This window comes from Canis lupus, chromosome 4 (assembly GCF_048164855.1).
Source record: "Canis lupus baileyi chromosome 4, mCanLup2.hap1, whole genome shotgun sequence".
In the NCBI taxonomy this organism is placed as follows: Eukaryota; Metazoa; Chordata; class Mammalia; order Carnivora; family Canidae; genus Canis; species Canis lupus.
Genome location: NC_132841.1, coordinates 25,416,625 through 25,443,841, shown reverse-complemented (window position 1 = coordinate 25,443,841; position 27,217 = coordinate 25,416,625). Strand labels below are relative to the sequence as shown.

The following is a 27,217-nucleotide window of genomic DNA, read 5'->3' as shown; positions in this document are numbered from 1 at the left end:
TGATGATCTGTGGTGTTGAGCCTCTTTTCATATATTTACTGACCATTTTTATGTCTTCTTTGCAAAAATTTCTCCTGTGATCTGCTCATTTTTATTTTTCTAGAGAGAGCGAGCAGAGCAATTTGAGGTGTGGGGGGAGAGAAGTACAGGGAGTCAGAGAGACTTGCAAGCAGGCTCCCTGCCCAGCATGGAGCCCGACTCAAGACTTGATCTTACAACTCCAAGATCATGATCTGAGCCAAAATCAAGAGCCGGACACTAAACAAACAAAATGAGTCACCCAGGCACCCCTCTCTTCTGCTCATTTTTAAATCAAATTTGTTGTTTTGTTTTTATTTTTACTATTGAGTTTTATGAGTTCTTTATGTATTCTGCATATAACCCCTTATCAGATTTGCAAATGATTCTTCCCATTCAGTAGGGTGCCTTTCATTTTATATTTTATTGCTTTAAATACATTCTCATCAAATTGCTGGAATGAAAATTAAGTTTAATTCAATTAATGGAATGTCTATCGCATACAAACAGCGACAATTTATTAAGCTCTCATTATGTGTAAGTACCAAACTAGGTATGTTGTTTATATCATCTAATTCTAACATCACACCACATGGAGTTAAGTACCATCAAAGAAAAAAACTTTGAAAGATTTTTAAATGGACAAAATGATTGTAGATATTTGCAGAATCCTATGCATTTATTTTTAGAGCACAGCTTTCTAGATTTCTGATTATATGGGATTTATACCCTTTATCATCTTTAAGCTGTTTTATAAGTCTATACTTACTTACAGCAATAATTGTCATCTATAAATCAGTAAATAAAATCTGACACTATAAAGAGAATTAAAACCTGCCACCCCATCAAAAAGTCAGTTTTGTAATACTTCTAGATTTATTTCATCAACCACACATGTCTCTGAACTTTAAATTTTCTTTTAAATCAATTGCAATATCTTATCTGTTCACTAATTATGAACTAAGTAAATTGTTGATGTGTCTATTTTCTGTAAGAGTTATGACTTTACTCTTTTTTTTTAAGATTTTATTTATTTATTCATGAGAGACACATAAAGAGAGAGGCAGAGACACAGGCAGAGAGAAAAGTAGGCTACATGCAGGGAGCCCAATGTGGGACTCGATCCTGGGACTCTGGGATCACGCCCTGAGCCAGACGCTCAAGTGCTGAGCCACCCAGGCATCCTACGACTTTATGCTTTTAAAAATATTAGGCTATAAAATCACTGTGATTATCCCTATTTTTCAAAAAACGAAACTGAAACTTAAGAAGTTAGCTGACTTGCTCAAGTTTTTGCTTGCCCAGCTTTGCTTAATTCCACAGCACATCCTCTACACCCCTAATCACTATGCCTTGCTAAAATTTAGACTATGTGGTGTTTTACTTTGTTTTCTCAAGTATTTCAACATCAAAAGTACCAAAGAGGGACGCCTGGGTGGCTCAGCGGTTGAGCATCTGCCTTTGACTCAGGGCTTGATCCCAGGGTTTGGGATTGAGTCCCACATCGGGCACCTGCATAGAGCCTGCTTCTCCCTCTGCCTCTGCCTCTGCCTGTGCCTCTGCCTCTCTCTCTCCTGAATAAAAATTAAAAAAAAAAAAAAAAAAAAAAAAAACAACCAAGGGCAGCCCCGGTGGCACAATGGTTTGGCGCCGCCTGCAGCCTGGGGTGTGATCCTGGGGTCCCAGGATCGAGTCCCACATCAGGCTCCCTGCATGGAGCCTGCTTCTCCCTCTGCCTGTGTCTCTGCCTCTTTCTCTCTGTGTCTATGAATAAATAAATAAAATCTTTAAAAAACAACAAACAAAAAAACACAAAAGTACCAAAGAACACAGAAATACTCTAGAAAAGCTTTTCTTTAAAAAACGGGTGGCTTGACAGTACAACTATGTAATTTAATTGGCAAAGACCATCCTCATTGTCCAACCAACTAAATAAATGAGACTTTTCTCTTCCCAAAGAGGACTAGCTTTATTTTTCAGCTCACACATTATACATAAGATATTTAAAGTTTCTGAATTCTAATTCCAAAACTGAATGAAAAGGAATGGAACCAAGGCAAGAGTTTTATATGAAATTAGAAACTATCACTTGTATTATTTCTTACAGAAGTCTTTTTGTTTTCCTCTTAGGCAGGAAAAACAAAATCTCAAATTGTACCCAAGTTTAATGTCATACAAAAGAATAATGCACCACACTGAATGAAATTTATAAGGTTTATAGTTGTAATCTTAATATAAGGTATAAAATAGTTTAAGGAACAAAAAAAATAAAGGAAAAAAAAGAAGGAAGAATAAAGAGGAAAGGGAAGGATTGAGGACGTAAGGAAGAAAGAGAAGGAAGAAGATATATGAATTTTGCTTTACATAAAGAAACCTGACAGCCTCTCTTATGGTGATGATCTCCCCACAAGAACATGCCCTTCACAAAGGACCTTCTCCACCCTTCCCTGGAAAAAGGAGAAGAGGAAGCACAAGAATAAGTGTGGATTGAGCCCCCAACTCCTACTTCATGGACATGAAGTACCCAAGTATACAAAATCCCTACCGTCTATAGCCATGCACAAATGGTAGTTTTGTGTGTTGGCTATTCCACTGTCATCAGCCTACAGGAGGAAAAGCAAGGCTTACAAAAGGATGCTCCTCTGATGGAAGCAACACTAAAAGTACCCAAATCGAGATGAGTGGGAAACTCTCAATAAATAGATTTGGATAAATAAAAAATTAATAATTAAAATTAAAAATAAATTAAAAAAAACTAAAAATCTGACGTAAATTTCAAAATGTCATAAATCCATCAAAATATCACTTAGGAAAACAAAACACTGTTTTCACCTTATTTTAGCTACTGAAGTCTCTCACAAACTAATCCAACAAAGAGAAAAGATTACCAAAGAAAGGAAGTATTGATTCATATTTAAATTTTTTTCAACTGCAAAAAGAAATCACTTCAAATAGTCAACTTTATTTTGTAAGACCCAAATTTACTTAAAATTATTCATTAATCTTAAAATTGGCACCAAGAAGATCCTCCTTTTTAATGACATAAGGTTTGACAAGCCTCTGTGTTGCATCACCATCTGCTACATCCTGCTCTGATATTTATAAATACAGTTGTGCTAATGACGTTTCTATAACTGTTCCAGGTGTAAGACATTAGAATGGAGAATTCTCTTTGATCACTCCAATATCATTTCTTCTTTTTAAATGTAAGCAGTCTGGACTGCTCTCAGATTCCCAGAAGTATATCTAATAAAAATCCTTTTAATCTCTTTTTTCAGGTAAAATAGGTCACAAAAAAAAGAGATAATTGGAAATATATGTTAATACAGAAAAGCCACACAAATTAACTTTTTTTTAAAAGAAAACAAATATGAAGCCCTTGATTTTCATCAATTTTAATTTCTAAATACTATGACTCATTGGAAATGCTACATGGTTCTTGAAATACCAGCTTTATAATTTTTGGTTCAACATGTTTCTACTCATTCAAACACAATTCTTGAAACTTTTTTTAAAAAAGTTTTTAGGAACTCAATGTACATAGTTTGGGAAAGCTTTAAAAAACAATTCTGAAAACTGGTTCATTACATGATGTTTGCATCAAAGAAAAAAAACAAAGCACTTCCCCTATCCTCCAGGTGAAATCTCGTATAAAAATATAAACATACAGGTATTTGGTTCTCTCAAAACTTAATTAAAAATGTGGTTAAAATTTCAATAGTAACTAAATATAAATATGGAGACTTATCTACCTACGAAAGACCTGAGAAATTGGAAAACCAGGAAGCTGATGATCAGAGAACCAGGTTAGGACTTCAAAAAAGACTAAGGATCTAAGAATTCAAGAAGAATCCAAGCTAAATGTTTAATGTTATCTGAAGAAAAAAATTCAGATCCACTGCTGATGGTTTTATATACATGATTACAGGAAAACCTGTAATTAGAGGCATAGTGTCATCTCTACTACTTAAAGACAAATGGAGATGGGGTAAGGAATATATACATATATATTTATAGTAGCTTCTATAAAATGATCTAGAGTACAGCAAAGAAAGAAGCATTACTTTATTTCAAAGATCTCTGCTTTAAATGACAGGAAAAAATATTTTATTTACAAAGATGGTAGTTACTAAAATAATAGAAAAAGGTTATTCTTTATTATTTAATAGAGAGTCATAAAATCCACATAACCCCAACATTTTGGGGGATGACAAGGAGAAGTAATAATTTATTCTACTAAAAAGAAAAGCACAGGCCCAAAATGAAGTCACTTATGTCAAGAGCCCCACATCAGCAAACCAAGACTTTATATCTAACCTAACTGCAATTTCAATACCCCCCAAAATGTAACCTTTTAACCGATCAACATGGAACTTCCTGATGAGCACTAGGAAACGTACTGATAGATCCCTTTCATTCGGAGGGCAACATTCTTTCCTGATAATTTCCTTTTCTCCATTCCCTTTCAGCCTTTAAAAACTGTTCCTTTCTGGCAACTCAACAGAGCTTTCTTCTACTTGTGAGATGGGATGCTGCCTGATTCACAAATCATTTAATAAAGTCAATTAGACCTCAATTTCAGTTTTGTTGTTTAACAATGCTAATGATGATCTACTTATAGTTAACAAAGGATAAAACATCAAATACATTTGATTAGATGCCCTGAACAAACAATGACAAGCTTTTAACAACTACAGAACATTAGAAAAATCAGTAAATCAATCTGCAGGAAACATAAAAACAAGTGAAATTATATAACTTGAAACAACATAAGAATACCACATGTAGATGGTCATCAGACTTCTGAAAAATTCAATAATTCAGAAAAAGGCATAAATGTTCAAAGATCAAAAAGGTATCTAAACATCAAGGAAAACTGATGTCCCTAAGAAGCATGAAAGAAAGAGTTGGTTTCTTCAGAACTATATTTAAAATGATGGACACTTGATTTTCCCTGACAACCTCCAATTCTTCCTAAACTGAAGCTGTCAGAAGTGGAGAGGGTATGTGAAAACACTAAAACTTCAAACATATACACAAGTCAGAACTGAAGTTTTCTAAGGAAGAGAGAAAAATCCTCACTAAGGAGAGCAATCAGAAGTTTCAGTTAAAACACCTGATCTAATTCTGCTTTGCTTACTCATCATGGCATTTTTGTCTAATTTAATCAGAATATTTCCCTATTAAAATGGAGACCACACTGTCTTGTCTATCTCATAAGCTGCTGTGAGAATCCAACGTTTGAGAGTACACAACAGTAGCATAAATAAGGATTGCAAAAAGGTAAAATAGGTAAGTTAAGTAGGCCAAGTTTAAGAAAATCAAAAGCTCTAGTGTGGGAATAAAAATACAACAGGCCACTGGCCTTCATGTAGAGTAACCAAACTTTTAGAATGCTAACTCAAGAATGGACATACCAGACAAAATATATAGATAATGATATAATAAATAATTATGGAACAAACTGGTAGACAGTTCCAAACTCATTCAATAGAAACATCAAAAAAACAATTATCAAGCAGACAAACATGTATAATGGAAATCCAAAGAGAGAGAGGCATAGAAAAAAATACCTGAAAATAAGATGACCTAAAACTTTCCAAATTTGATGAAATACATAAATTTACATGTCGAGAAGCCCAAAGAACTCCAAGGAAGATAAAATCAAAGAGATTCATACCACACCTCAACCAAATTATTAAAGACAAAGAATCTTAAAACCAGAAAAAGAGAAATGAATTTTCATAAATAAAGGGTCTTCAATAAGATTAAAAGCTGACTTTTCATCAGTAACCATGGGGGCCAGAAAGTAGTGAGATGATATAAAAATTGCTTAAAGAAATGTCAACCAACAATTCTATATCCAGCAAAACTATCCTTTATGAATAAAGGAGAAATTAAGATATCCCCTAAGACTTGTCCTACAAAAATGATCTTTTAGTCCTTGAGACTGAAATGAAAGGACACTAGATGGTAACCTGAAGACATAACAAAAAAGAAAGAACACTGGCAAAGGTAACTGCACATATAAATATAAAAGCCAGCATTACCACACTTTTGGTTTGCAACTTCTTTTTTATTCCTGTAGGAATTAAAAGGCAAATGAATAAAACTATAATCATAAATCCAATTAATGGGCACACAATATATAAAGAGGTAATTACTGATAATAACAATATAAAGGTGGAGTATGGAAAGCCAGAGGAAAGGAAGGTTTATATGGCATTGACACCAAGTTGGTACTATTTAAACTAGGCTGTTAAAAGTTTAGTATGTTAATTGCAATCTCCAAAGTAACTACTAAGAAAATAACTAAAATACATACACAAAAGTAAATAAGAAAATCAAAATAGTACACTACCAAAAATAAAAAAAAACATACAAATGAGTACTTGACATGCTCTGAATTGTGTCCTACCCAAATTCATATGTTGAAGCCTTAAGTATTGGAATTTAAGAATGCTACCATTATTTAGAGATAGGGCCTTTATAGTGGTAAATTAAAATGAGGCCCTTATGGTGGATCCTAAGCCAATTTGACCACTATCCTTATAAAAATAAACACAAACACAAACACATAGAGAGACCCAGAGGTGTGCAGAGTGATAATTATGCAAAGAGATAGCAACAGGAGAGAGGATTCAGAAGAAATCAAAACTGGGACAGCTGGGTGGTTCAGTCAGTTGAGTGATGGACTCCTGGTTTCTGCCCAGGTCATCATCTTGGGGTTGTGGGATGGGCCCTGCACGTGGGGCTGGGCCTCCATGTTCAGCGTGGAGACTGTTTGGGATTTTTCTCTCCCCCTCCCTCCTCCTCTCCCCCTCCCCATGCTCCTGTGTGTATGTGGGAGGGCACACTAGCATGCGTTCTCTCTCTCTCTCTCTTCTTCAAATAAATAAAATCTTTAAAAAGAAGAAATCAAAGCTGTTGACACCTTGATCTTGGACTTCTAGGTTCCAGAACTCTGAGAAAATAAATTTCTTTTGGATAATCACTCAGTCTGTGGTATTGTTATGGCGGCCTGAGTAAACCAATAAAATACCTATTTGAAAGTATGTATTATTCTGTTATAAAAGTGCTACTATTTAAACAAATCAATAGGAACAATTAATAGTGCTAATTAGTAATCAAAAGTAGAACTAATTAAATAATATGCATGAAGAAAATATGATACTAATTAGTTTCTTCTGTTAAAATAAATACAGCAACTTATTTTACCTTTTTTTAACTCTTTGTCGGAATTTAAATTTTATAGGCCATATTGTATATTCTTAATATATATAAACATAAAATTTTTAAAAAGAAGAGTAAGGACAGTTGGATTAAACAGATATTACCAGTATTTAGAAAAAAACATGTTTCTTTTTGTTCCAGAAAATGGAATAGTTTTACTCTTTGTATCTCCTTTCCAAAATACTTTTCTGAACTGGGTAGAACCATTAGGACAGCCTTCTTTTTAGTGTGGTAAAACTGAATATGGTTAAATTTAAATTTCATTTTGACCACTCTGCTTGTATCAAGTCCAAATTCTTGGTGTCAGTCCTGTGATGATACCAAACTACATATCTCTCAATAAAAGCATCTGAGCACAGAATGCTTAGGACTGTACTTAATAGCAATGACAGGTATTTAGATACGTAAGAATTAGTTTCAAACTGCACAAGATATCCATCTCCTTTGAATCTAAATGCTACAAGATATCCATCTCCTTTGAATCTAAATGCTTGTTTTAGTATTCCAACTGTTTATCAATCATGTTTTGTATTGACAGATTACTTATATATGCTTTCCATGTGTAAAATGAGCATGATTTCAGAAGGACACTAGTAATTTCAATTTATGCTGTCAAAGTTGCATTCCAAATGAGTTACGGTTTTAGAAAGAAATAGAGAAGGTCTTATTTAACTTGGCTGCCCTTTTGTGGTGAGGTGATTTTTTTTTCCTCCACCTTGAGTTACAAAGTAATCATATTATACAAAAATGAGACATTTGTTTGTTGTGTAAATTTTTTCTAGTCTCCTTATAGCTTCTTCAAATACCACTGAACACTTTTGAAGAAATGGCATATAAATTTGTTTTAGTATAATCTTTTTCTCTATTCTCATCCTAAATGTATTGCCAAATTAGGTTAGACAGGACATTCTTGTCTCACACTTTAAAAATATTTTATTGCAGGATATCTTTTCTAAGTCCAACAACAATTATAGCCATTTTTAAGGCACATGTCCAAGGAGGCTACCTCCTTCTATTCCTTTATGGTCAAAAATCACATTAAATGCATCTGTACATATTGAGAATAGAATGTCCCAAAATGCTCACTATGAAAGCATCAATTTCACAGGTAAGCAAATTATACCACCTTTTAGCAGTGTTCTATATAAGAGGTTCAGAATTCTTTTCAGAGAAGATTTTAAAATTTTCATTAAAAAGAAGTTTACACCGAATAAAATTTTCCAAAATTTAAATTTGCACTGTCAAACATGCAGATGAGAGAAGTCTAGAATTGTATATGGACATCTTAACAACATTGTTTTATGTTGCCTGTGGTTACGTTAAAATCTTCAAGAACATAATTTAACAAATCAAAGTATCACAAAAGTAATGGGAACATTTTCTTGTTGACACGATTTCCACATTATTTTATGTATCAAAGTATGATTGTTGGTCAGATCTGACAAAATGAACTTTAGAAAGTTAACTTTTACTTTCTGTATGACTTTTAGTTCTTCTTTCATAGAAGTGAGGATGTTTGCAAGTAATCCTCTCTTTCACTATTTCTGCATATTTTTCCATAGCTACCATGTAAGGTATTATTAAACCATGGAACAAGGAGAAATCCACTTAAACCTACAATTGGGTGGGGAAATTACCTCGAAGTACTAGTAGTCTCCAAATACATAAACACACCAGCTATCCCAGAAGGCAGAGAACAAAAAGGGCCTATCAACCAAATTAAGATGTTGATAGTACACATTTATCCATTTAAATAAACAAACAGCAAGAAGCAGTGGGAGAAACTAACAATCACAGTGTAACACATTAGGGTGCAAACAAGTTAAGGACCTCACCAGCTGAATGTTCAAATAACCTGTCCATTCACCTCAGCATCCTTCCCTGATGATGATGGTGTACGTATATTTAAGAGGGTCACAGTTTAAGCAAGGGTGCCACAGACAGTAGGGCTTAGTATCACACATACACACTGCATATGTTCCCTGAGAGAAACTCAAGAGCAAAGATGATAACGCTTGAAAAATGACCTGCTAAATAGTTAAGGTTTTATTTGCCTTTCCTGGGTAGTGTGTGGGAGGCCAGAATGAGAACATACTGTCACTGATGAGTGGACAATTTGGGATGATACAAGTATTAGCCCATTGGTATATGATCATGAAATGGTTTTTCTATCCCTTTCTATAAGTAATACTCTTATTTGTTACAACAGTTTTTCTTTAGTCTATCCTTAGCAGTCTTACAGGTTATAAGCTCATTTGTTGCTTATATATAGCACATCAGATTTGCCTATTTCCTGGATTATTTACTATCTATGCTTTTAAAAATGTTGATGACTTCTGGCTCAATCTTTTATGGTACCAGTTTACTATTTATGAATTTCATCCCCTGGTTTTTTCTTGTGTATACAGAAAAACTGAGTATTTTCAAAATGTATATTACATAAAACACACAGAGATACAGAAAATACATATTTCACATGGTATATACCATCAAGAATCATGCAGAATTAAGCAGTCTATGAAAACTTAGATGATCATTGAATTTTTATCCCTTAGACTAGATCTCATCCTATTTCAGATCTCCAGTTCATAGCATCTGGCAGACATTTAGTTAGTATAGCTCTATTGTGTTGTTAGTTGCTGTCCAATACTTGCTTCTTTAATAATATAGAGTGATAGAAAAATGCAAACCTGTATGGAGTGAAGGAGAACTCAAATGGATAAGAAAAGCCCTGGACCAAACAATCAAACACACTAAACACAAAACAAAACTCAGTACTTTCCATGGTGGGCTATCCCTTTCAACCCCTTCCTATTGTATTTCCCTAGACTTTTTAGACAGCTATAAGCTCAACCTCAATGTCCTCACTGAACAAAACTGTATCAGAATTAGATACAACTGAGCAGCCCCGATGTCCTAGTGGTTTAGCACTGCCTTCAGCCCAGGGCCTGATCCTGGAGACCTGGGATCAAGTCCCGCATCAGGCTCCCTGCATGGAGCCTGCTTCTCCTTCTGCCTGTGTCCCTCCCCTGCCCCCGTGTGTCTCTCATGAATAAACAAATAAAATCTTTAAAAAAAAATTAGATACAATTAAGACTATATTGGGATTGTTCACTCTAAAGTTCTAACTATTTTTTCATAGTTTTCTTAAAATTTAGACAAGAGAGCTTAAGTTACCAACTACTACCTGGCACAATGACTAGCACATAGCAGAAGCTCACTAAATATGTGCTTTGTGTACAAATGAATCAGTTCTTCCTATTACTGACTACCAAGGAAAGTCTGAGAAATTGACCTTCTGAAGGGAAGTACTTCTAATGTACTATTTTTTAAAACTGTGTGGTTATCCTAGACATAAATTATAATTTGGCAATTATGTAGTTGGATCATCAGTCAGATGGAAAGGAAAAGTAGTCTCAAAATATTAGGGGAAATGAAAAGCAAAACAAGATGTTCAGTCAAGGGCTAGACTGAAATTACTATTTTTAAGTAGATGAGAACCACAATTCTGGTTGTCCTATCCATAACTGGGTAAAATTTTTTTTCATAACTGGGTAAATTTAAGTTAAGATAAAGAACATTTAAAAATTGCAAAAAAACAAAAACAAAAGGCCTTCAACTTCAGTGGTTTCCAAACTTTCCTTTAAAAAAATAGTATAATTTTTATAAATACTACCACATTAATCCTTACAACATCCAAGATAAGCTTTAACCCACAGATGAAAGACCCAGAAAAGCTGAATAAATTCTCGTGGCTTCAAGGCCATTATAATGACAATGCTTGAACTCAAACTCAGTTCTTTTTTTTTTTTTCAAACTCAATTCTTATGTACTCCCATGGTCCCAAGAATAAGCCCATGCTCTTTTTTTTTTTAAGCCCATGCTCTTAAATTGTTATGTTGCCTCATTGATTGCTGAATAAGCAAATGAAATCTATCACTTGAATCACACAGATATCATTGTCTACAGAAGCATTTCTAGAATCTACTTTTAAAAAAGATTTTTACTTATTTATTTATTTGAGAGAGAGAGAGAGCATGAGCAGAGTGAGGGGCAGAGAACAGGGAGAAGTAGACTCCCTGCTAAGCAGGGAGCCCAATGCAGAGCTCAATCCCAGGACTCCAGGATTATGACCTGAGCCATAGGCCCCCCAGGACTAGACGACTAAGCCACCCAGGCCCCCTTAGAATCTATTTTTAAATTTTCTTGGGATCCCTGGGTGGCGAAGCAGTTTAGCGCCTGCCTTTGGCCCAGGGCACGATCCTGGAGACCCAGGATCGAATCCCACGTCGGGCTCCCGGCGCATGGAGCCTGCTTCTCCCTCTGCCTGTGTCTCTGCCTCTCTCTCTCTCTCTCTCTGTGTGACTATCATAAATAAATAAAAATTAAAAAAAATTTTTTTTCTTTTTTTTTTAAATTCAGGTAAAATAGACATATGCAAACTTTAATCAGTTAAGTGCACAGTGCAGTGGCATTCACATTGTTCAAGAACCATTACCACTATCCATTTCTAGAAGCTTTTCTTCTTGTAAAACTGAAACTCTATAACCATTAAGCAATAATCCCTCCTTCACACACCACCCTTGGCAATCTACTTTCCATCTCTATGAATCTGACAACCCAAGGTATCTTATATAAGGAGAATCATCAGTAGTCAGCCTTTTGTGACTAGATTATTTCACTAAGCATAATGCCAAGATTCATTCACGTTATAGTATGTGTTAGAATTTCCTTCCTTCTAATAGCTTAATATTTTCCTTTTAGCTACAGTGAATAATGCTGCTATGAATACAGGCATACAACCATCTCTTCAAGACCTTTCTTTCAATTCTTTTGGGTACATAATCTTAGTCTGCTCTGGCTGCCATAATGAAATACTATACACTAGATGGTGTAAACAACAGAAATTTATTTCTCACAGTTTTGGAGGATAGGAAATCCAAAATCCCAGGAGTAGTCAATTTGGTTCCTGGAGATGATTTTCTTCCTGGCATGTAGATGGCCACCATCCCACTGTATACTCATGTGGTGGTGGAAGGGAGGGGCAGTGCAAATTCTCTGGTGTATCTTCTTATAAAGGAACTATTTCTTCATGATTAAATAACTCATGTCCTCATTTAAGTCCCTAATAACCTCTCAAAGGCTCCATCTCCAAACACCATCACACTGGGAGTTGGGGCTTCAACATATAAATTTGGAAGGGGACACAAACATTCAGTCCATAGGATACTCAGAAGTGGAACTGTTAGATGAAATGACAATTCTCCTTGTAATTTTTCTGAGGAAGCATACAATTTCCATAGTGTATACATAATTTTACATGCTCACCAACAGTATATGGAGTTTCAAGTTCTCTATATTCTTGCCAACATAAACATAAAAAAATGTTGATGTGACAGTAGCCATCCTGATGGGTACAAGTGGGCAGTATAACTTTTAAAAGAATTAAACCTTTTATTAAAGCTAATGTACAAAATAAAAAGCAGAACAGCTCTACTTTTAAAGCAACAAATCTAGAACAAATCAAGCATCACCCTTGCCTCCTTGTGGCAGCCTCTGAGATGTTCCACCAACAATTTGAAAAAAATCTCACAAAATAGACTGATAATAGTCAATCTCATGCCAGGGGAGGAAGGGTTCAAGTTACATAGAGAAAAACTGCTATCCATGGGTATCTCTTTTAGTTTTCCTAGTTCAAATTTAAAACTTCCTAAAATCTAGGGCACCTGGCTGGCTGTTAGTTAAGGGTCTGCCTTCAGCCCAGGTCATGGTCCCAGGGTTCTGGGATTGAGTTCTACATCAGGCTCCCAGCTCAGTGGGGAGTCTGCTTCTCCTGCTCCCGTTCCTCCTACTTGTGCCCTCTATCAAATACATAAATAAAATCTTAAAAAAAAAAAAACCTCCCTAAAATCTAGAACTTGAGATAAAAGTCCTACTGAGAAATGGGAATTGTTGTGATTCAACTATCAACTGAATATTATACTGGAGGTATACTTGGAAAGACAGTTTTACCTTTAGGTTTCTAGAAACTGGAAAAATCTCATATGTGAGTACCGATGTCTTTTTACTTTGGTTCTTGTAAATGGGTTTATCTGTCTTTTAGGGATAGAGAGGATTTTTCCTATAAAATTATATTGTACTTAATAGTTTACCATTCCCTCTCTGCACATCACCACTGTGTCCCCATATATATTTTCATTATAATGAAAGCTTCAAAAGTATGGACTGAGTGTGTTAATAACTTCTAACTAACATCTCACTACCTGACATTTAGTAAGAATTTAATAAGTAATAAAGAAAAAGAGGAAGAACAGAAGAGGAAAATTTAGGACAGTGGTTAAAGAAAAAAAGAAATGGTAAGTTTCCCAATCTAACCCAAAATTTTGTAAACAAGGAATATTTCTTGTTTATTGATGTGTCTATCATGTAGCACAGAGCTTTATACATAGCAATATATGTCAGGTGAATTGCTTTGCATATGGTGAAAAAGAAAATGAATAGTCTGGCAATCAGGATTGGATTTAACCTCAGATTTACCACTAGTAACAAAATAAAAATATTGGATGAATTGCCTCAAATTTTAAATTCCACTTATTTCCTTTTTTAAACCTAGGAACAAATAAAGTATTACGAGGATACATTATTACAGGGCACATAAAATATTATGAAAGTTGTGCTTTGATAGATTGCAGCTTTAAAAGAATTATTTGTTAGGGACAGAACTGCTCCTCTCCCCAAAAATGCATATATTGAAGCTCTAAACCACAATGTAACTGTTTTTGGACAGAACCTTTAATTAAAGTTAAATAAGGTCCCATGGTGTGGGGCCCTCATCCAATAGGAGTGGTGTCCTTACCAGAAGTTAAACAAATACAAGAGATCTGTTTCTGAGTGGACACAGAAGAAAGGCTATGTGAGGACAAAGTGAGAAAGTAGCCATCTTTAAGACAGGAAGAAGTCCTTACCAGAAATCAATCCTGATTCAGGCACCCTGATCTTGGACTTCTAGCCTCCAAACTGTGAGAAATAAATTTCTATTGTTTAATCCACACAGCCTATGGTATTTTGTTATGGCAGCTCAAGCAATTAATACATAACCTAAGGACAAAAAAATAAATTATCCTCTTTCTGTTAACCTGAGCTCACAAAGGACTAGCAGGAAGAGGTTTTACAAAAACAATACAAATCAACTGCCAAACACAAAGACCTTCTCCTCAGGCCACTCCACACAAATGACCAGACTACTTTGGAGATGAATTTTTACAATTGAAAATATTTTAATAGTATGCTGAAATCTGAGCTTTAGAAGTATGTGGGAAGGGTGCCTGGGTGGCTCAATGGTTGAGTGGGTGCCTTTGGCTCAGGTCGTGATGCTGGGATCCTGCAATCAAGTCCTGCATTCCAGCTCCCCACAGGGAGCCTAAATCTCCCTCTGCCTATGTCTCTGCATCTCTGTCTCTCTCGTGAACTAAATAAATAAAATCTTAAAAAAAAAAGTATGTGGGATAATTACACTGTATGTCTAAATCAACAAAGATTTAGTTCAAAAAAATCAGAAATTGTTCAACTTTTGTCAATTTTCCACTTGTCTAGTCTTTAAAATTACTTAAATTTCAAAAGGAAAACATTAATCAATGAAAATTCAAAATGACCTAAGACCATCAGAGATGACCTACAACTACAGTGAGTAGGATTTTGAGCTAGTTTTCAAATCGCAGAGGTAAGAACCAGAGGTAGGTAGATAAAGCTTTTTACGTCCTTTGTGATTAAAAGTACACAGTCTCATTCAAGATTAGTTTAGGCTGTTGACTTGAAGAATATATATCAAAATAAATTTATCCAATTATCCCCTGGAAAATAAAGATATGGGTATATATACAGAGATATGAATTTACACATACATAAAACATGTTTATGTATGTATATATGTATAGAAAAGATATGCTTATATATCTGCATATGACACAAGAAAATCTGTGGTATCTTGTTATAGGAATGTCCTTTAAATAAATAAAAATTAAAAAAAATAAAAACTAAGAACTCCAGCACAGTAATCTGGGTTAAAGTTTGTTAAAGTTAAAATTTAACTAATCAGAGTTAAAGTACAAAAAACAAATAAGAAATACTTTCAACAGATAAAGGGAATAATATCCATAAAATATAAAGAATTCCTATAAGTCATTAACACCTGAAAAATTATAAAATAAACACAATAGATTTGATAATTAAACACATTAAACGATGTTCAAGCTCACCAATAATCAAATGAACAATTTAAATAATTTTGTTAATTAGATGGGCAATGATTGCTAAAATCTTATTCAAAACCAAAAAAACCATTCTATAACAATAAAATATAGTCTAGAATCATTTTGAATCCATTTGTTTATAACTTTTAAAATAATTAACCAACCTGTGCCACTTTAATTGAATTCTGGGTAGAGCCACCAGCATGATATTCGACTTTGAATTTTTTTACAAGTTCATCAAACCTACAAGGAAATCACAGTAGAAAAAAGTTAGCATCTCTCAGTTGTCACAATCTAATTTTTCTGATTAGAAGTAAATTAAATCGCAATTAGTAAAATATTTTGAGTTACATGATTATGTTGAATGAATTGAAATATGTATGAAAAACAACTTTGCTGAATTTCCATACTTATGAAATTTTTTCCACAAATGTACAATTATAAAAATTTAAAATATATAAACTGTCCATAATTAACCATTAAACTAAAAAAGGTAAAAATAAAAATTTATAAATTATAAGCAATGCATATTTTCCCATTTTAAGTGCTGATCTCTAGAACTCTTAAAAGTGTATATTCTAATAAGTTTAAAGTTTTAGATATCATAAAGACAATTAGTTTATAGTTTAAAAAACTGGGAAACTACACTGGGTTGTATAATTCTAGGCAAACTGCTTGCCGACATAATTTCTGTATCTGCCAAATAAAAATAAAGAGAAGTGATTTAAAGCTTTGCTACTCTGACATGTGATAAAACCCATAGAACTTCTCTCCAGGAAAATACATGCATTCACTACACATGAAGCTTTTCATAGATGATCCATGAACACCCCTGCTAATACACATACCCAGCCAAAGGGCTATAGACACTGAATAAATCTCAAAATAGATGGCATTTATTAACCTGGATATCAAGTCAATACTCATATCATGTCTCTAGCATGTTAGAGTCTGTGGGAGAAATCCAAGGGGCATAAGTATATAATTTTAATTTCAAAGGACTAAGGAGCCTTGGAGGGACAAAAGGACGAATACACATGAGAAAATAGAGAAAATGAGAAAACATCAAATTATTAAATAACAAAATATATGCGATGTAGACGGCAAGTGATACAGGTCAGTCAAAAAAGAAAGAGATTGGGATAGGAGTATAATATTAAAGGAATGTTTGAGTCTTGAAAAGTATTTTTAAACCTTTAAAAACTGTAAGTGTAGAAGTAGATCCTTTCACTAAAATGAAACATTTCACAGAACCTCAAAAAAAAAAAAAAAAAAGACAAATACAGATATGGTTACATTAGAGATAGGAAACATGGAGTTATACCCACTCCCATACCTCCAAACACCTTGTGATTCTATCTATAAAACTCTTAAGATGCCAAGAAACATAATTAGCAAACCTCCCAGAACTTTGACAGCAGTATTTGTATACCACTAATAATACTAATGTAATACCAGTAAAGAAGACAAAGTATATAGCCACAGGTGCAGAGGTGGTTAGTTGCAGCACTTCAAGGGAAGTTCTCTTCTACTTACTTTCTAAACTAGATATCAGTTAAGAGTGATGTTAGAGATTAGAGGAGGAGAGTAAATGGGTAAAGTAAACATACAGTGATCAAATACAAGGTTCGTTAGAAGTACCACCACTTTCAAAAACCAATTCTTCCAAAGATTTTGGATCATATTTATAATGGGTTGAATTACAAATAGGTCGTGACCCCCAAAAAGATATGTCCTCCTAGAATCAGTGAATGTAACCTTATTTGGAAAAACAAAACTTAAATATTTTTATAAATATCAATAGATGAATCAATGATATGAGCAATAAAAATGGACATGGATAAAAAAATAAGATGAAGGTAAGAAAGCTGAAAACACCCAGGAAAATACCCCAAAATCAGTAGGAAATGAGATGAAAAATATGGAAGAAAAATTAAGAGGCACAGAGAATAGATTAGGTGGCCCAAGATCCATTCAAGAAGAATGAGGGGGAGACTAGAGATAATGAAGAGTAAGAAGGAAATACTAGAAAAAGTTTTCAAAAGAGATAAAAAAATATAATTGTCAGATTTGTCCAAATATGAAGCAATTCTTTTAGGGAGGGGACTAAGATCTATACTTGAACAATACCTTGTTCAATTCCAGAACTCTCCATATTAAGAGAAAACTTTAAGACCTTCTAGAATGAAAAATAAAAGATTACCTGAAAAAGAGTAAGCATCAGAATACACGAGACTTCTTAAAGAATATAGGATACTTAAAAAAAAAAAACAAAAAACATTATATTCTATGCTAGAAGAAAAAAAAAGATTCTCCAAATAGAATTCAATATCCACTCAGATTACTAACTCGTATGGGAAAATATAAGCTTCACATGTAGGTGTTGTTTTGCCTAGCATTTATAAGAGAAAAATTACTAAGCTGGAGTTGTAACAACCAAAAAGAAACATAAGAAAGAAGATAGCATGGGTTGTTAAAAAATAAAAAAAAGGGGAGGGAAGGAAGGAGGAAAGAAGGAAGAAAGGAAGGGTGAGAACTGTGTATGACTTTGGAAGTAAATAAAAGAATCCAAAAAGAAATTTAAAGAGGGCCCGTTGTATCTTATTACATGCAAAATTCTCCTTTCAGTAGCAAAAACTTTAATAAAGGAATGTAGTTTCTATTCTATGAATTCTTCCAATCATGCTACTATACAGAAAATATTTGGCAATAAGGTTTTGTTTGGTTTTCAATTTTAGAATCTATGCTGAGATAAAGCATGTAACATTTAATGACATTTACAAAATGTAAAACCATTATATATAACATTGACATTCTGAAGATGGAAGAAGGGAGAGATGAAAGAAAATGTTTACTAACTTTCTGGCCTTCAGTTAGAATCCATAAGTATCTCAAATGTTAATAATCAACTTTTCAAAAGAGATTTTAAGTACATTATTTAAAGTCATAAAATCAATCAGTAGAAAAATTAAAATATATAAAAAGCATAAAGAAGGCAATACAACTAAGACGTCAATTTCCAAACACAATTTGTAGAAATTTTGACTAAGATTGCTTAAAAATTTTTTTTCATATATATGAGAAAGCAATAATCTTTCCAAGAGTAAACTATCTAATCCTTGATCATAGTGTACATCACAATATATTTATTTAGTTCATTAATATTTCTCAGTTTCACAATTTTTGCCATAAATTTTGCACATCTTTTCTTAGTCACTATTTCATATTTTCTACGTTTTAGTACAACTGTGATATTGTTTAAGCCTAATTTGTATTTGTTGATGATATTTAGAAATAGAATTCTTTAAGATTTATATATTTATTTATTTGAGAAAGAGCCAGCAAGTATATGTGCACAAGGTGGTGGGGCAGAGGGACAGAGAAACCCAAGCCGACTCCACAGTGAGCACAGAGCCCAACAAAGGGCTCAATCTCACCACCGTGAGATCAGACCTGAGCCGAAACCAAGAGTGGATGCTTAACCAACTGTGCCACACAGCCGCCCCAGAAATATAATTCTTTATATAACAATTTTTATCTACCCAAGTTGCTAACATCTCTAATTAATTCCAATAATTGACCTGTTTTGCCATACACACATAATCATCATTTGTGAACAATGACAATTCTTTTTCTTTTTCTTGCCTTAGTGCAGAAACTGAGGACCACCATAACATGCACAGATCATAGTGGGTAGTAATAGTGTAAGTGGGCAGTCTTATTCCAAATTGTGACCTAATAAATTTTTTTTAAGATTTTATTTATTCATGAGAGAAAGAGAGAGAGAAAGACAGGGGAGGTTTGGCAGAGACACAGCAGAGGAAGAAGCAGGCTCCATGCAGGGAGCCCGATGCAGGACTCAATCCCGGAACTCCAGGATCATGCCCAAGGCCAAAGGCAGGTGCTCAACCATTGAGCCACCCGGCACCCCTGACCTAATAAATTCTAACCAAGACTGGTGAAAGGCAGGGTAGGTCTATTTCCCAAAGCTACAAGTCTCAGAAGTGTTTAATTTTTCACCTTATTTTTACTGTGTATATGCATTTCTACTAAACAGTTAAATTTTTTAAATTGTTACCAAAACACACAATATAATCCAATAAAATTACAATATACATGTGTATATTACAATTATCTAATTATCTAATACATACTTAATAATATTAATTAATATATTGTTTATATATATATTAAAAAGGTTCTGGAAAAGTACAACCAAGGTGTTAACAGTGGTTATTTCCAAATTTGGAGCAATTATGGATCTTGTACACATTTATTTTGACCTTGCAATAAGCATATAAACTGCTTTGCAACAAACACATTTTTTAATCTACATTTTATAATGGAAGAACATAAAATTTTTCCATTTTTCCATTTTATAATGGAAGAACATAAAATTTTCCATAATTATCTAAAAAGAAATACATATAGAACAAAGCTGAATAAAAAGCATAGAGATTTTTAGAGAGAAGTGAGTGATCCTGAATGAAAAAGGCAGGGAAAATTTAACATTTGAACCGAGTTTGACAGATAAGGAAGAAAAAATATTCAAGACTGAGGGTAAAACAAAAACATGACATATTCGGAGAAACAATTTAAACACAGACTAAAATATAGGCCAAAATCAAAGTAGTAAAAACTGACAACAGAAAGGTAACTCTCTCTGCCAGGCTAATAAATTTAGACATTATTCAGTAGGCAGGCAGGAATTACTAAAACCTGCTAATAATGTAAAAGGCAGACTTGTTTTTAAAAATGATGACAGCACTGTTTGGAGGACAATATAGAATAAAAGGAGGCAGATTGCCACCTTTCAAATAGTTCATACCAAAGATCAGATGTTGAGCTAAGGCACTAGAGAGAAATTATTGAAGTGAGGAAGCAATTCTGAGGTTGAAGACATAACATGTGATAAATAGCTGGAAGTGGAAGATGTGGTAGAGAGATGACAATTCTGAGATTTCCAGTTTGGATGAGCAGGTGGATGGTGTTGAGAATGGAAATACAAGAAAGAAGAAAAACTGTACTGAGCAAAGGGAATTTCTACATATTGACAAACCAAGAAACATTTCTATTTAGGGAAATGATTTTAATGAGGCAAAATTTGTTGTTTTATTTTGTTTTGTTTATCTCTTGCAGGCAATGGGCACATAAGTTACATCCTGATTTTCTCTGTACAATTTTCTAGCTGATACAAAATTTTGTTTGACTGTGAATGGTCTACCTTGTCTGGGTCAAAACTATCAATGTAGCCAATGGAAAATGCTGAGGAAAGAAGGTCTGAGTATCTTTAATGAATGAAACCAAAAATTCAGGCTAAAATACCAGTGAGCTTTGACACTAGGAGTATAATTTGATAAGTAAATAATCTAAGCAACTGTGTGAAAAATTAAGTACTTCCTAAGTTGCTTAGGGATGAAAAACTATTTAATAGCTTTACATGTTATGAGAAACTTTAACATATTTCCATTATGTGATATATCTTTTTTACGAGAAGGAGGAAGAGAGGGGCAGAGAGAGAGAGGGAGAGAGAATCTTAAGAAGGCTTCACACCCAATGCAGAGCCTGATGGGGACTTAAACTCAACCCTGAAATCATGATCTGAGCCGAAATCAAGAATCAGATTCTTTTCTTTTTCTTTTTTTAATTGATTTAAAAGACAGAACATGAGCTGGGGTGAAGTGTGCAGAGGGAGAGGGAGAAGCAGACTCCCCACTGAGCAGGGAGCCCAACACAAGACTCAATCCTGGGACTACAGGGTCCTCAACCAAGCAGAAGGAAGATGCCCAATGACTGAGCCACCCAGGTGCCCCCAAGAGTCAGATTCTTAATTAACTGAGGGACCCAGGTGCCCCTCCATTATGTGATTTTTTCTATAGGGAATAAAATCTGGCAACATTAGTACTTGATCAATTCATTCCTACTTTCTCCTTTTGGTTAAATCTCTTTGTTTGAATGGAATGGGCATATCAAACATGTCAGTCAAACAACTGACAGTGAAAGAACAGTAGCTGATCCATTTCCTACTAGTAGTCTATTTGCAAAACCCAAATTAATAAAATATATAGTTTTCATAATGTTTAAAAACTTCGAGGAAATGTTACTTAAATAAAATGCCAGAGGAAAAACTGGATTCAGTACTTATCAAACTTCTAGACAACAGTTTCCAGATAATGGAAACAAAAAAGAATAAAAACAAATTTGATATATAGAATATAGAAGTATTTAAAACTTTAATATATAAAAGCAAAACTGAACAACTAAAAAATTTTAAATATAAAGATGTTAAGCAATATGAGAAATGGTCATATTTACTTATATATTTTTAAAAATATTTTAAGATATTTTACATATTTTAGTATTAATAATTTAATTCAATTTTGAAATGTTATTTTAATATTCTCATAAGAAAGGTTAAGGCTCAGATATCTATAAACGAACGAAAAAATCAAAAGAAAAATGATAGATGATCAAAACAGAGATGTATTTAACACATTCATTATTTTTCTTTAGAAATTATTAACAGAATGGCCAGAAGAAAATATATTAACATGCCAATGGTATTTTTTATATAAACCTTTTTCCTTTTTTATATTTCCTACAATTTAATCATGTGCTTATATTCATTTTATAATGACAGTGTTTTTATTAAAGAAAAATTTAAATATAAATTAATGTCACTGGAATGTAATTCAGAATTTCTTGTGAACTAACCTTACGGAAAAAAAGCAAAAAGCAATACGCACATACCCCTAAAGAAGTTTTAATACTTGTTCTGATAATGAATAGGAGAATTTAAATTCTAAGCAATGCTTTTCACTCTCACATCACGTTATTAAATACTTTATAAACAATTGATAATTTCTGACAATTAATATATGATAGCTATCTATGTATCTGTTTTGCTCTTTGAGAAAAAACTAAAATGCAAGGAAGAGGAGAAGCTTTCAAACACTAACATCTGGCAGGCAAAGCTATGACTAACCACTACTCGTCACCTTTTTTTTTTTTTTTAAGATTTTATTTATTTATTCATGAGAAACACACACACACACACACACAGAGGCAGAGGCAGAGGCAGAGGGAGAAGCAGGCTTCATGCAGGGAGCCTGATGTGGGACTCGATCCCAGGACCCCAGGATCACGCCCTGAGCCAAAGCAGATGCTCAACCACTGAGCCACCCAGGCATCCCACCACTAGTCGTCTGATGCTAGGTTTAATATTAAATCTTTTGAGATACAGTATCACCTCAGCCTGGTACTATACACAAGAAAAGGTATCAAATGAAATGATCAAATACGGAAATTTAAAGTCTACTAAAAGATAACACTGCCTTCTGGTAAAAATGAAAATAATATTGATGACCATAATCATGCTGCTAGCAGCAGCACACAGCTTCCAATTGTGGGAAGGTGGGCAGCAACTAAATGAGTAACTTAAACATAAGCAAAGTAACATAATCTGTCCATTAGACCAAAAGACCCTTTAAGCACTAAAATCAAGGTACAACTTTTAAAAGAAATAAATGCACGATGGTATAATACAGAGATTCACCTTTACAAAAACAGTAATGGTACTAAGTGCAATGTGAGAATAAGTTATGGGAAGGTCAGTAACTGAAAATTTTAGTGGAACAGAATTAATTAATGCTATCCTGAAAAGAAAGCAGCTAGACTTTGCTGCTTGTCATTAAAGTGTACTGATTGTTTGCTAAGTTTCCAAACAGTTTCAACTTCAGAATGAGGAACAGACAGTAATTGATGTTTCAATGAGTTTTAAGAGGTAGATTAGTAACAGCACAAAAACAATGTCTAACACAATATATATAATGTGATAAACCCACTCTGTTAGAAAATCTAGCATTCACGAATAAAGAATACACAGTACACAAGAGTAAAGAAAACCAGGGGTATGAAGGGTAAGGAGGATAACCTTTGTTGGAAGATAATAATGAAACAATGTATATTCACTATACCAAAGAAAAACAATCCCAGGACTCCAAAGACTATGATCCAAACACAATCTAAATGAAAAAGTAAAGCCCTACTTATGTAATCAAAGGATAAAATTACTCCAGTTCAATTTGAAACATTCAAAGAAAGTTTCAAAATTTACCTTCATTCAGTTTTTAAAAGGTTAAGAAATTTCTTTCAAATAACCTCTTTTTTTAAGCCTAAATAAATTACCCGGTAATATAGTAAACTGGCAAGACAAATGGCAAACTTACATAAATGTGGGAAATTTAATAGGAAATTTTAGAAGTATAAACTTTTTATTTTCTGACATTCCTGAAAACAGTGACTTATTACCAAGCTATGATTTTTTTTTATGTTACATAACATTAATTCCTGACAAGTCTGACAACCTATATTCATTCTAAACAGGTCATAGTGAATCTAGCAAAAAAGGGTACCATTACTGTCCATAAATTCTGACCTAAATATGATTGACCTAATATTTCAAAAGTATGATTATTATATAGAATTTTAATATTTACTATGAAATATTAACTTAGAGAAAGAGATACTATCCCAAAAATAAAAAGAAAACTCTCAAAACTCAAAAGAAAAAAAATCCAGTAAAAATTGGGCAAAAGATTAATAGATGATGAACAGAAACATTTCCAAAGAAAAGATACAGATGGCAAGTAAGCATAGATTTTAATATCAGTCATTAGGGAAAGTCCAGCTGAAAAGCACAGGGAAATATATCTATTAGAATGGCTTAAAAAATACTGGCAGTACTAAGTGCTGATGAGGATGTGGAGCAATTGAAACTATCATAAATTGCTGATAGAAGTAAAAATGATACAGCCTCTTTAGAAAACAATTTGGCAATTTCTTAGAAAATTAAACATACACTTACCATCCAACTCAGCCACATGACTGTTTGGAACAGCCTTATTTATAACCACCAAACACTTGAAACAACTTAAATGTCCATCTAGTAGTGAATGGATAAACAAATTATGGTACATCCATGCAAAGTTAAACAATAAAAGCAAACAATACATTCAAGAACATGAATAAATCTCCAAAGTATTATGCTATGTGAAAGAAGCCAGACATAAAAGGGCTATCTATAATATGATTCCATTTATTTGATATTCTGGATATGGTATATCTATAGGGAATTTTTAAAAAAGAATATAATCCCTAGAGAAACAAGGCAATTCCAAAAGACTCTCTGCATGTATGTGCATATCTGTCTGCCTACCTACTTACAAAAGATATACAGAGATACACATGAAACACACTTGAAACTCAAAACAAGACTATGAGACAAGTAAGATTCATGGAAACACCCCAATTTTCTAAGATACAAATTTAGAGTTTTAGTAAATTGCTTTTTAATTTTTTTTTATATATTCATGAGAGACAAAGAGAGAGAGAAGCAGAGACATAGGCAGAGGGAGAAGCAGGCTCCCTGCAGGTAGCCTGATGCGGAACTTGATCCCAGGACCCTGGGATCATGACCTTAGCCAAAGGCAGACACTCAACCGCTGAGCCACCCAGGTGCCCATGCTTTTTAAATTTTTGATTTAGGAATAATTTCAAACCATGGAAGGACTACAAGAATAACACAGAGAACACCTGTACACCTTTTATAAAGATTCATCAATTTTTTAACATTTTGAACATTTGTCTCTTTTTCTCTATTGTTCTATAGTCTTTACAAATTGTTTTGGAATAGGTTGTATATAATGAACTTTTATTATTTATAACATCTCAGTGAAAATTTCCTAAGAAGATGAAGCTTGTATCTGTGAAAGCAATTTTATGGGTTTATATGGCTATCTTCAATTCTAATCCAACTCAATTCAAAGCTATTGTCTTCTCTCCTTATCCTTTTTCTTTTTTTTTTTTTTAACTTTTTATTTATTTATGATAGGCACACAGTGAGAGAGAGAGAGAGAGAGAGGCAGAGACACAGGCAGAGGGAGAAGCAGGCTCCATGCACCAGGAGCCTGACGTGGGATTCGATCCCGGATATCCAGGACCGCGCCCTGGGCCAAAGGCAGGCGCCAAACCGCTGCGCCACCCAGGGATCCCTCTCCTTATCCTTTTTCCTTTACACATCTCTCCCTTCTTCTACACTGAGATCCTTTGCTCTGACGTCCAGCACATGGTTCAGTCCTATATGGGACAAGACCCTTACAATGCAAAAAAAGAGAAAACTAACTGGAACAGATTGGGAATGGTGCAATAGGAAGAGAGACTGTCTGGAATCTGTGCTAGGCATTGTTTTTTCAGGAGTGACTGTGTCTGTTTTGGAACTACATTCTCCACATCTTTCTCTTCTTTTTCACAGGCTTTTAAGCACGCCCACCAACGCCCTGCTCTCCAAAGGTACAGAAGAGCTCTACCGGAATGTGATGTTTCTTCCTCTACTTATATGAAATTTGATTTCTAGTATATTCTATCTTCTAGCAATTCTAAAGGTGCAGGTTATGTGTGATTCTATTTGTATCCCTTGTTTTTTTCCTTTTCTCTTTATTTTAAAATAAAGATCTATATATTTATTTAAGAGAGAGAGAATGAGCATGAGTAAGAGGTGCCAAAAGAGAGGAAGAGAAAATCTGAAGTAGACTCCAAGCTCAGGTCAGAGCCTGACACAGGGGTTGATCCCAAGACCCTGAGATCATGAACTGAGCCTAAACCAAGAGTCAGATGCTCAACCAACTGAGCCACCCAGGCGCCCCTGTTATCTTTTGTGTTAAGGATGAGGAAGTTCAGATTCATTACCCTCCAAGCCTAGCTTAACTGACATTTGATGGATTTCTCACAACTGTTAAGCAGCACACTAAGGACTAGGAGCCCCAGCCAATAATTAAGAAAACATTACAATCATATATGATAAAAATAAGAATATTTAGAATAAAACATCTCATGGCACAAAACTGAATGAATTTCTTTTTAATTCAAAGTTGTTGTAGCTTAATTATTGTCAAGATACATTCAGAAGATGCAGTCTATGAAGCCAGAAAAATTAAAGAAAATGAGAATGATGACAAAGGAAAAAGGGAGAGGAGAAATTAAAAAGAAATAGCTCTTTAAGTTTTAATGGGCAATTTTTTTCTAGCTGATACAAAGCAAGTACTATTTAAAATGAGAAAGATAACACAACTAGACCCTATAACTGAGCACCCGTCATTCTTATACGGAAAAAAACTTATAAAAAAGATGTGGTAAGATTATGAACAGGAAAATGTCCACAAAAGCACCCATTACAACCTTTAATTCTAACCTAGTGTAACTGCTTCCCACTTCCACAGTAACTAAAGCCTCTTTTTCCCCTACTCTTGGGGGAAAAAAAGAAGTCAGCATATACCAGGAGATAAAAAAGATCTCACATTTTATTAACATCATCATAGCACAGAAACAAACATCAACAATTTTGAATAGTTCACAGAGAAAGTAAAATAAGACAAATAAAACCTTTATAGAAAAACTCAAAAAATTTAATTTCCTTAAGAAAGCATTCGTAACTGCCAAGTAGGATTTTGATGAAGTTCTTTCCCAAACTTCTCATCTAAACAAATAATAAAATGAAAAAAATCAGTAATTCTAAACAGATTATACTTATTAAGACCAAATGTTAATAGAATAATGCAGGGGAGGGGGCAAATCCATAGGCAAATTGTAAGAGTCAAAGCTTTGAAATCTTTTACCACAAATGTTTAGTAAGGTTGAAAAAAATTTGCTTAAATGTCAGT

General features: G+C 33.9%; 1 protein-coding gene across 20 annotated transcripts in view; it reads right to left on the bottom strand.

Moving 5' to 3' along the window:
- Positions 1–27,217, bottom strand: part of ADK (adenosine kinase) — a 506,565-nt gene that overhangs the window by 323,986 nt on the left and 155,362 nt on the right. For all 20 annotated transcript variants that reach the window (XM_072823669.1, XM_072823668.1, XM_072823681.1 and 17 more), the window contains one exon: positions 15,665–15,743. In XM_072823669.1, coding sequence (XP_072679770.1) covers positions 15,665–15,743 — 79 coding nt within the window. The remainder of the gene's footprint in view (positions 1–15,664; positions 15,744–27,217) is intronic.